We start from the raw sequence: 12,279 nt of genomic DNA, 5'->3' as shown, positions 1-12,279 counted from the left end.
CTGACATTCAGCAAAATAAACATTAATATCTAAATATTTTTAAATGATAGTATGTCCAATATTGCTACTGAATATCTTTGGCTTACCTCATAGGGTAGTTTATCAAAATATCCATTACTTGGCCCTTCTCTGAGAGCAGTACTGCTAAACTTTTTGTTCAGATTGTCGATTTCACAATCATCCTTTTCTTCATAGTCATCTTCATCTAGATCATTCATGTCAATAAGTGAAGTCTTGAGAGAAAGCATGGGCTTGTCCTTCATACCGTGTAATACAACTGCATCTAATTCAGTGTAGTAATCCAGAAGAGAACTATTTATTTCCAGGCGTATAAGATTTGTAGGAAAATTTATCTGCTTAATACAAGGTTTAAACTGGCGAGCTTGAGAAGCATTCACCTTTGTAGGTTTCTCTGACCAAAGAGTCTCCCATCTGCCAAAGAAAGAAATTTCTCTATAATACCATTTAGAATGACATTTCTGTTACTATAAAGTTAGGGTCCCATGCCCAATATGTTCCACTATGAAGCAAAACCATTAAACAAAGCAGATAGATACAATCGAACCAATAATTATTACCAGGACATGAAAAAAATTTAAATCTAAATGCCATAGACCTTATACTTAAAATATTTTTACTACTTAAATTATTTTAAAACTCCTTAGAAAGTAATTTTAGGCATATTTCACAGTTAGTTAAAAATTGGAATCACTAGTCAGAGGTACCGGAGAAGGCAATGGCACCCCACTCCAGTACTCTTGCCTGGAAACTCCCATGGATGGAGGAGCCTGGTAGGCTGCAGTCCATGGGGTCGCTGAGGGTCGGACACGACTGAGCGACTTCACTTTGACTTTTCACTTTCATGCACTGGCGAAGGAAATGGCAACCCACTCCAGTGTTCTTGCCTGGAGAATCCCAGAGACGGGAGAGCCTGGTGGGCTGCCGTCTATGGGGTCACACAGAATTGGACACGACTGAAGTGACTTAGCAGCAGCAGCAGCAGTCAGAGGTACATAAACAACATTCAGTTTTACAGAAAAAGTAAACTCCAAGTATTAAAGCACATGAAAGAAAGCACTCCTGGACTTCCCTGACAGTGCAGTGGATAAGATTCTGCCTGCCAATGCAGCGGACACAGGTTCAGTCCCTGGTCTGGGAAGATCCCACATGCCATGAAGCAACTAAGCCCATGTGCTACAACTGCCTAGCCCACATGCCTAGAGCCTGTGATCCGCAACAAGAGAAGGCACCACCATAAGAAACCCGAGCACTGCAACAAAGGGAAGCCCCCACTTGCCGCAACTAGAGAAAGCCTGTGGAGCAATGAAGACCCACTGCAGCCATAAATAAATTAATTAACCTAAAAAAAAAGAAAGCAAGCACTCCTGTGTGTGTGCCCTAAACCAACTGTGGAAACTAAACTGACCACCTTGCCTTATAAAGGTCTCCTTTCCCATTTCTATTACTGGCATCATACAAATTAAAAAATTTTCATTATTCTTGATTTTCTTTTACCCAGTCATTAAGTTTTATCAAAGTTTTCATGAAACTGTCTCACATATGCCCTTCTCCTAAATTTCCATTATTGTCATCTTTGAGTCATCCTTGTATCCTCCATACCTAGCAACTAGCTAACACGTTAACAGGTAAGTAACATTTTCTCCTATTTCTTCAAAATGAACTTTTACTATTCAGCCAGGTTATTCATTACTTTCCAGATAATAAATCTATTTTCACAGAAAGGTATCTGCTCATGTTGCCTCTCCTCTCAATGAAATGCCTAAATTACAATCATCAGCTCATCTTTTCTTCAAGGACTAACTCATATTCCATGTCTTTACATAGATATTCTTATAAAATTATTTTCCAAAATTATTTAAAGATTCTTCATAACAAAGCATCATTAAATATATATACTCTCACATATACGGCATAAATAACCTTTTTTCTAATACATTTTTCTAATCTATCAGAGAAAATTAAAAACATGGACAGAAATACTTCAATAAATACTTCTTTTGCTGTTTAAATTTACTTTAGCTGGCAGAACTTTTAAATAAAGATTTTATGTCAAGGTCTAAGTACACTTTTAAGTCTCCCAATAAATACTGCAAACTATTTTCAAAGGAGCTTAGGCCAACAGTATATAAGAATAACCACTGAAAGCATCCTCTATTTTTATTATATATTTATTTATTTGGCTGTGCCAAGTCTCAGTTACAGCATTCAGGATCTTTGGTTGTGGTATGTGAGATCTAATTCCCCAACCCGGGATTGAACCCAGGCGCCCTTCCTTGGGAGCCTGGAGTTTTAACCACTGGACCACCAGAGAGTTCCCAGTATTCTCTGTTTAAAAAATAATAATCTCTAAATTCATAGTGACCCATATCTCTGTGACATAATTTATAGTTCACTATTAATAATACTTAAAATGTTTTCATATGCCTATTGATCATATCAAATTTTCTTCCTTCCAGTATATTGTCAGTTCATTTCCTTGCCCCAATGACTTACTGATACCTATGTAAAAATTGACTACAGCAAAGCATTTAGGAAACTGAAATATACAAAAGACTGTGAAACTCAGGGAAGAAATCTGAGCCAAGACTATAGAAGTCATCGACATACAAGTACCATAATGGTCTTTAGGCCAAGATGGGGCATGCATACAGCACCAATTTCAGGAGAAGGGAATTTTGGTAATTTCTACCTTTAGGAATAAAGGCATAAGGCACAAACTCAATGGGGATTCCAGTAAACATATCACTGACAATAACAGTAGGAACTTTTACAGTTAACAAAACCCTTATAATCACCCCATATTTGTGAGATTTGCTACTTCTCTCCTGAACACTAGGAATAAAACCCATCAAACATATAAAGAGACTCTGAGTATGTGTATTTAGAGACAAACTGAAAGTAGGAATAGAGAGACTGGCCCCGCTGTATAACCAGCCTTGGGAGGCAGGGGAAGAGTTCAAGGAACACAGCAGGTTGTGGCAGATTTAAGGAGCAAACGAAAGCAGGATGAGCATTCTCACTTTCTGTGACAGGCAAAACAGCAAATTAGAAATGCCAGCCTAGATTAAGAAGTGCTCCTAAAGTCTAAATGCAAAAATCTTGAGGGTTTCTAACAATGGTATTGATCTGAACACTCTACTGAAGATCCAGGCAGTTCAACAGAGCTAGCCGTATAGGAACAGAAGTATGAAATATTTAAAACCATGTTCGTAGGGAAATGCATTCCTAACTTTGGACAGATTGTTTCCAAGAATCCTGGGGTACGTGGCAGAAGGTATGAGAAAACTCAGACTTGGTTCTGCTCATCCTTTTGTTGCTGCTGGAAAATGACATCAAGTGATGTTGGAAGTTTTTCTCATGTCGAAGAAGCAAGGACCACTCAGGACCCTGTGAAATAACTGCCTGTGCTGGTTCACAGCACATGTGGACAAAACCAGCCTCGTTTATTGTTTAGCGTCAATGAGAAGTTTTTATGAAGCTTAACAGAAACACTGAAAATGTAAAACAGAAATCACCTCTGCCAGGTCCTTTGCAATAAATAAAGACAGACAAAACATGTTCTTTATGCAGAGCTGGACCTGTATTATAATGCAAATTACATTATAAAATTACAAATATAAGCTTGAAAACAAGCATTGATTAGAGCAGAAATATTCTATTGAAATAATGTATTAATCTACTAAAGTCTCCCCTCTCTCTCTCTCTACTTTGCAAAATGGACAAGGTTAAGATGATACTTTAAAACAACTTCCTTAACATTTCTAGCATGTTTAAACATATAAGGGTTAATGCTATTTTAGTATCACTTTTGCTTCTGACTTTAGATAGTATAAATATTATATATTTAGTTATACATAAATCATAAGTTTAAATATGATAGAAGTAGAATAATATCAAATCATCAGTTTTTAGAAATATTTTTAAATGTCTAAACATAAAAAAAATTCAGGTATCATTACTTATATTTTATTTTGATTTTTCTTGATAACCTAAAAAGTAACTAAGAAAAGTGCTAAAAAGATGAAAAATTATTTTATAGGTCTGTGGCCATTTAAATTAACATTAACTATGAGACCAATACAATTGATTTAGGAGTATCTGCACTAAAGTGAATTTTTGTTTAAAATTCTACCAGAACTAGACTATATTATTTTAAAGTTAGAAAAATATCTACCCAACAAGAGAATATATCAATATCTTTTTAAAATTATACTATAGTTGATTTATAACATTAGTTTCAGGTGTACAACACAATGATTCAATATTTTCATAGGTTATAAAATGTTATTATATTACAAAATAATGACTATTTTAAAATATTGGTTGTATTTCCTATGCCAAAATCTTTCTGTTTAGAAAACTAAAGCCTGAACTTTAAAAACTAGTGAGTGAAAGCAAGCACGCAGATACAAATAAATGCACACGTGCATGCCTGTGTACACATAATACACACAAACACGCACACTTGCACATAATTTTCCATGAGACAGCCCTGACCCTCTTAATCCTTTAGACCCAGAGCTGCGCTGATGAGATTAAACTGCTCCAAGTCATGGCTTCTGTAGTCTGCACATTTACATGCTAACTTTATCTGCCCATACAGTACATTCTTCTACTGGACAAATCTGACAAACAATTGTTTTAAATCTACAGTTGCATGTAAAGAATTTAGTGTGGAATCCCCATCAGATTGTGCTTCGTCTGCACTTGAAGCACTTAATTCCGGGGTGGTATCAGCATTCTCTTCACCAGTCCACTTATTTTTCCTTCTCTTGATTGTACTGAATGCCCACTATGTGTCTAGTGCTTGGACACTAGACACTCTGTCTCTAAATGTTGACCTGCTGTTACCCACTGAGAAAGTCTCTCTAGGGCTCCCAGGAAGCAGCAGGTGGACAAGACAGGAAGAGAGATGTTTATCAATAGAAACTGGATAAAGCAAGTTTTCTAACATATTCAGGTTGGAAGCCAGGCACATGGATGCAAATTACTTCCCTGTAACCAAAATTTTTCCTGGTTACTAAGCACATCTAGTAGTCAGCACAAAGAAAGATCTCTTGCCAACACTTCCATTTTACCAGCTGAAAGTGAAAGGAGAGAATAGGAAAACAAGAATAAAATTAAAGTATTCTAAGAGGTATACTTAACTCACTCTGTGTTTCTCAGCCCCTGCTAATGGGCACTATAACAAACTGGCATCTGCTTTAAAAAGAACCAGTAAAGGGTCTGATTATTTCTGACTTAAATGACAAAATCATGCTTCACAAAGTCAAGGGGACCAGATCATGACCAATTCGTGAAATCACTGCTTAAGCAACTTCCTTTGGCAGCAAATCCTGTGACAGCCATTTTCTTTCTCATTGCTTTCTTAACTTCAATACTATATAGTGAAAATGCTTTCAACACTCAGAGTACCACTAAATTTTAACCCCAAATAGCTTTATTCCAATCAGTTTATTTAATATGACCTCAATTTCTCTTCTCTTTTCCCTGTCTCTCTCTCTTCCAATGTGTAACCCTGCACTTGCCTTTTTTCTGACTCTTACATAAGCATCTATTAAGATCTTATCCTCAGGACCAGGACACTCTATACGATTTTCTTTTCTCTTGGTAGAACACTAGGCAAGAAGTCAAAAGACTTTGAGATCTTACAGGACTACTTGTAACTTTCCCATTTCACTCACCGAATATAAGAAATGTAATCAGACAAAATGGGGAAAGATTGCTTTTCAATTTTCTGGGACACATTCATTTCCCATCAACAAATTCTTGAACTACTCCAACACACTCGATTACTTGCTAAGCCTTAAGGTGGAAATGAGGGCTTCCCAGGTGTCTCAGTGGTTAAGAAACCGCCTGCAATGCAGGAGACTCAGATTTGATCCCTGGGTCGCGAAGATCCCCTAGAGAAGGAAATGGCAATCTGCTCCAGTAATCCTGCCAGGAAAATCCCATGAACAGAGGAGCCTAGTGGGCTACAGTCCACAGGGTCACGAAGAGTCATAATCAGACACGACTGAGAGACTGAGCACACACATACACGCACACATATACATGTAAAGTTGCCAACTGCTCTTTATTTGAGATTCTGAGCATGCTAATTTCTCCGTATAAACTGGGGTTTCTTTTACGAAATGACAGTGATGAAAATGACATTGGTAGCAAAGTAAATAATCTGACAACTCTGTACCAGTTCTCTTTTATTATCAATATATTGTGTCTACCAGTGTATTAGAGCTGACTTTCTCTACCTATGCTCAGCTTATTTCCTGGTAGTTCCATGCTCATACCCCAGATCTGCAGCCTTGCTCCTTAGGGCTCCCAATTGCAGCCTTCTACAGGGAACTACATGGGCTCCCAGAGCCTCTTCATCAGAGAGTGGCAGGTCTCTGGAAGACTTCCATCCCCATCCCACTCCCCCAGCTCACAGCCCAAGACAGACCAGCAGGGGTGTCTGAGTCCAGCTCCCTGGCAACTCAGCCTCCAGGCTAACTGGGCCTTCACAGACACTGCATCCTTGCCTTCTTCCCTTCCTTACAGCACTTTCCCTGCTCCCTTACTGGTTTCTCCAGGAGCACTTTCCTAACAAACCCTTGGTGGAGGAACAGTCTTCTCAGGTCCGCTTCTGGGAAACTGGATCCAAGAGCTCTACGAATTCCCACAGCTTGTGACTCCTTGACAGCTTGTTCTCTCCACTTTGGGACTTGTCTCACTTCTTGGAACACCAGGATTTCACCTTATGATTCCACTTTTGCACGTGCTGTTCTCACTTCACCTTTCCTATCCAAACTAAAGCCTTACTTAACCCTCAGTCCCAAGTAAGTCACTTCCTCTGGGAGGACTTCTCTGAGCCCCACAGGTTTTCCTCTGTCAGCACAGGCACCCGGCAGTACCCCAGCCCTTTTCCAGGCTGGCCTGTAAAACTCAAAGAACAAGACTCACATCAGTCCAGTCCTCTGTTTTGTTCCAAGCAGTGAGTGGGCAGAGAAGGTGTTCAATCAATGTTTCTGACTGCCGACAGAGTCACCAGAATGCTACCACTTACTAAATCTGGGCAGAAGAATTGTGGGGTTTTTTATACAAATTGTGGGGTATTTTCTAACAAGTTTTTTACACAATGAAACTGATTTCATAATCAGTAAAAATTTTAGGCCCTTTTTCTATCCTGCAGTAATATATATTAGTTAGATTCTTTTCCTCAAAAGCTAATGGTGTTTTCTGTGGAATAAGGCTAAAAATCAGTTAGGCAAAGTAGACTTACATCTGTAAATATAAAGTTGTCATTTTCATCACAATCACACACTACAACTCTCAGCTAGGAACCCAAGAGCATGATTTATAGTCACAATCAGTTATGCAGAAATTAAGTTTTATATCTTATCCAGATACTGATTCATCTTTTTAAGGAAAAACTAGATAGCTTTGTGGGAAAGAGGCAGAGAATGACAGACTCCAACAAAACAATTTTCACATAAGCAAGCATCCTATTCAAAGAAATTCAAAGCATCCCCTTTCAGAAAAAAAGAAAAAATATAATAAAGGATATGTATAATAAAGGATACCGGTTTTCTGTGTTTTAAAAAACTGATTCATTAATAACATTGTTAACAATGAATTATCAAACTTGTTCTTATAATAATGAATAAAGATTATACCAGGGGTGTCCAGCTTGAGCTGAGCTGTATTCTGCATTTGCTTCCTGGTAGCCTGGGAGGTGTTCCTTGGAGCTGAGGAGACAAGGACCTCTTCTCAACTCAAAGGGAGGAGAGTGTTAAGCCACACCAGATCTGTGCTTACTCCTCCTCCATGGGCAGTTGAGCTCCTACAGTTTAACAAGTGCCCACAAACTGCTCTTGGCCTAGAATAAGCTCATAAGGGCAGAGATTTTTATCTATTTTGTTCATTGTTCATTAATGTACCTCAACACAGAGAACAATGCTTAGTACATGGTAGACACTCAAATATTTAATGAATGAATAGATGAAGCAAGAAAAAGATTTTAAACTGGTAAGATCAACAAGTAATAGAACATGGACAAATTAATAACATGATAGACAGTTCAAAGAGAAGGAAATATAAATGGCTCTTAAACATGAGAAAACATTCAACCTCAGAGATGATAAAATAATTTTAACTTAAAGTTAACATGAGATAACATTTTTCACCTACCAAATTAACAAAAATGCTAAAATTTCTTAAAACACTCTACAGGTGAGGCTTTGGTAAAACACACATGCATGTACACTGCTGGTGGGAATATAAATAGGTAGAGCCTCCTTGAAGGGAAATCTGGTGCGTGTTAACACTACAAATACACAGACCCTTGGCCCCGCAAAATTTCTCGCAAGTTACCCACATGCATGCTTGTACACATGCAAAGTGACTCAATAGCAAGGTTATTCATTGTATTAACACTAATAATAGCAAAGTATGGAAACAACTAAGAAGCCATCAATAGGGGAGTGGTTAATAAGTTGGCGTATACATATACTGTACATTACTTGCAACTGTAGAAAAGAATAAGGAAGCTCTCTGCATTTATATGAAAAGATCCAATAAATACCACTAAGTGAAACAAATAAGGTGTAGAACAATGTAAATGGTGTGCTTATTTTTGTGTATAAAGAAAAGTAAAATGAATATATTTGTATTTGTTTATATCTGCATAACAAAACTCTGGAACAATGCAAAGGAAGTGGATGAAAGTGGTTATTTTGAGTGTAGAGTGGATCCTAGGCACATGGAGAACAGGGTGTAAGAATGCATTATGTACTTTTTAGATTACTGAATATAATAACCTAATCAAATAATTAGAAAAAAATCAGAAGGCTGAACTACAGAAACAAGACAGGAAGAGAGAGGCGCCATGATGCAAATCAATGATGTAAATAAATAGGTTTTTAGGGAGAATGCATGAACACTTAAGGCAGCATTTATTTTTAAAGGAATATACTTGTTACAAAAACATCCATTTAACATTAAAGCTAATCCCCTAAGGACCTCCTCTAAAGTATTACTCTGTAGGCTGACTTTGAGTTAACCAAAGTGTTTAAAAGCAATAACATGATGCCTGTTTGAAAATATGTTAGAAATCATACTTCCAACTAACTTCTCAGATTGGCTCATGTTCCAGTTAGTTCAAATCATGCTTTTCATTTACAGTAAACTCACACAAAAATCTCACAATCCATGATTATTATGGAGTGAGGTATTATAGGTATAAAGAATGCATTAAATTTATCTGATCCTTCTTTCCCTATCAGAAAAGTAAGGGAAATTTTAAAAAATTGAATTTGTTTAAATTACCTAAGAGAATGCTTTCAATGAAAAAAGACCTCCAGTATTGAAACCACCACCATCTTTCAGCAGTAAAATGTAGTCATTAAAAAAAATGAGTCTTACCTGACTTCAGCCGGTGGACCTGGGGAATAGGGATTTGCAGAACAAGCTAGAATTCTAATGACTGCTCCAGGATGATAGGTTTCCAGAACGTGAACAGCTGTAGGATACACCTGTTGTTCAAAAGCAAGTTCCACATAGTCTTGGCTCTGGAAATTTGCCGGTGTCCTCTTGAATGGCACAGGAGCACTGGGACACTGATCCCACCATGTTCCGTAAGTTCGAAACACAGCTGTCTGAGTAAAGTCACCGGAACTTGGAAATACATTTGGGACACCTGCTAAGTTCCACATGGTATAGGACATGCTATTCTCACTCCCATAGTGGGAGCTGAAATCCACTACCTCTTTGGCATACTGGACCACCTCTGCATTCAGAGGGGAGGTCCGGCTGTTTGATTCTACAGTTCTATGGCTGTTCATTATTTCTCCTCTTGTAGCCGTCCTGGCTCGGCGCCGAAGGCACATATAATAAAACATAGTCAGAACTGTTAACATGGGAAAGACCGGTGACATCTAGGTGTGAATTATGAAGCTTCAAAAGGTCAGGTGTCCTCAGTAAGACGCATGAACTCTTTGAAGGATGTTCTAAAAAAATGAATGGCTTGGTGAAATAAAATAATTTAAATAAGTAGAAAAATGCATGGATAAGGTAACAAACAGGCTTTTTACCCAATGTAATTTCCCAGAGTGAAACAAACAAAAAATGCACTATAAGTGTGAATCTCTAAATAATCTAATGTACTTTTAAGAAACCTGAATATTGAAAATGTATACACTTTTATGCTATATGGGAAGCAAACTGATATTATAAGGCAAAGGAAGACGTACAACCCAAAAAACCCATTTTGTACAAAATTATAACTATCCTTCAAGAAATACTAAGTCCTTGAACTTTTAAAATTAAAATTATTTAAAATATATGGCAAACCACTAAAATACTGCTGTAAATCCAAAAGGATCTTAGGCATTTTATAACTTCACATTTTAACAAATGATTCCCTATTGTTAATTATGACTCACTTCTGAACATGCTAAGTACAGATTTCACATTATGGGAATATAGTTTTCTAGAGCTGACAGTTAATCCAGACCAACTAAATTAACTGCCTTACACATCACAGATCACCAGACAGTGTTTAATTTATTCTAACTCCCAGCATTATTTGTGAGGGCAGTCCATGGCTGGCTGGCATCTGGTTGGTTGCCAGCTCCTCTTAGAAATCACTCACCCCAGACAGATCGGTCACAGGATACACACCGGAAATGCAAAGGTTGGCACTCATCCATGTGGCCTAACAGTTACACCCTGATTTCAGGTGCAAATATTGCAATATGACATTCTTTTACCTGTAAGACAAGAGTTTTAGAAAATATTTTTATTTCTAACTTAGGAAGCCAAATATCCCAACAAGATTATTATCATAGAGAAACAGCTACTTATTAGATACAGAACACTCAAATAGAACAGTCACATTTTTCTGAATTGCATGGATAATTTTGAATAATATATTTTTTTAATTTTATGATAGAATGTAACAAAATTATTATAAATGAACCCTTTCTACATGAAGGTTACAAACCCACAGCTTATGGTCAAACCACACCAGCAGATATACTCATGTTAAGTGCTTAGCTGCTCAGTCATGTCTGACTCTTTGTGACCCCATGGACTATAGCCCACCAGGCTCCTCTGTCCATGGGACTTCCCAGGCAAGACTACTGGAGTGAGTTGTCATTTCCTTCCCCAGGGCATCTTCCCAACCTAGGGACTGAACCTGAATCTCCTGCACTGCAGGCAGATTCTTTACCATCTGAGCCACCAGGGAAGCCCAAGGGTAAGATGTGTCCCTGGGTGGATATACTTTAATAGGACCAAATAGTGATTTGTAAAGTTGAAGAAGTTTGTAACTTTTAATAGTCAAGAAGACCCCGTGAGAAGAGGCCTGGGCTTCCCTGGTGGCCGCTCCTGTTCTCAGCCAGCTCTCCTAGTTCACGACAGACCTGGCCCCTGTCTGGACTGACTAGCTAACCTCTTGGCTACACAAACAAGGCAATCAAGCATACTCATTTTTCTACCTACGAAGCCTTGAGTTTAACCTCTCCTAAGTAAAAGAAGGAAAATACAGCAATTTTTCTTTAGTAGAGCAATGTGCCAGCCTTTCAAAACAGTATACAAAGATTATAAAATATTAGACAGCTCTCCTATCCAAAACCTCTCACAGCTTTTTGTTCTTACATACCAGATACAATCTAAACCTCTTGGTTTGACATTTCAAGGCTCTCCTCAAGCTAGACAGACCCATTTCTTTACATCTAATGCAGTAAACTCTGTCACCTTCTAAACATCCTTCATATTTTACTTTAATCTCCCTGACTACCATTTCTCTTCCAGCCCCTTTATTCCACAAATAGGCTTATTATCTGGCACCACCTTTGTATCACGTACGTACTCTTGTTTCCACAAGGGCCTACATCAGGACCAAGTTTCTTGGAGGAAGGAATATAGCCCAAGACTTCATTTATCAAAGTACTCCGTACATGAAATATGACACATGTTGACAGGAAGATGATGAGAAAAAAAAACTATAAAAATCTAAAATAAGTTAAAACTAGATAACAGCATCTTCACAGGTGATGCTAGCGGTAAATAACCGACTGCAATGCAGGAGATGCAGGAGACAGGTTGGATCCCTGGGTCGGGAAGATCCCCTGGAGGAAGAAATGGCAACCCACTCCAGTATTCCTGCCTGGAGAATCCCATGGACAGAGGAGTCTGGCAGGCTGCAGTCCATAGGGTCACAAGGAGTCAGTCATGACTGAAGCGACTTAGCACAGCACATACAATGGCATCTTCTGC

The 12,279-nt window shown here is 38.1% G+C and overlaps 1 protein-coding gene across 4 annotated transcripts in view; it reads right to left on the bottom strand.

The window, feature by feature from the left end:
• The window catches only part of FBXL4 (F-box and leucine rich repeat protein 4), a 77,020-nt gene that overhangs the window by 46,364 nt on the left and 18,377 nt on the right, over nt 1-12,279 (bottom strand). For 2 of the 4 annotated variants that reach the window (XM_086316379.1, XM_086316381.1), the window contains exons 2-4: nt 10,652-10,769; nt 9,424-10,007; nt 87-432 (exon numbers count right to left, since the gene is read on the bottom strand). In XM_086316379.1, coding sequence (XP_086172505.1) covers nt 87-432; nt 9,424-9,935 — 858 coding nt within the window. In that variant the 5' untranslated portion in view covers nt 9,936-10,007; nt 10,652-10,769. The remainder of the gene's footprint in view (nt 1-86; nt 433-9,423; nt 10,008-10,651; nt 10,770-12,279) is intronic. The other 2 variants (XM_086316380.1, XM_086316382.1) reach the window with 1 other exon arrangement.

This window comes from Bos grunniens, chromosome 9 (assembly GCF_055505025.1).
Source record: "Bos grunniens cultivar Pamir isolate PY7600 chromosome 9, Bosgru_T2T1.0, whole genome shotgun sequence".
Lineage (NCBI taxonomy): Eukaryota > Metazoa > Chordata > Mammalia > Artiodactyla > Bovidae > Bos > Bos grunniens.
The sequence above is the reverse complement of the archived record's forward strand: the minus strand, read 5'-3'. Positions and strand labels throughout refer to the sequence as shown.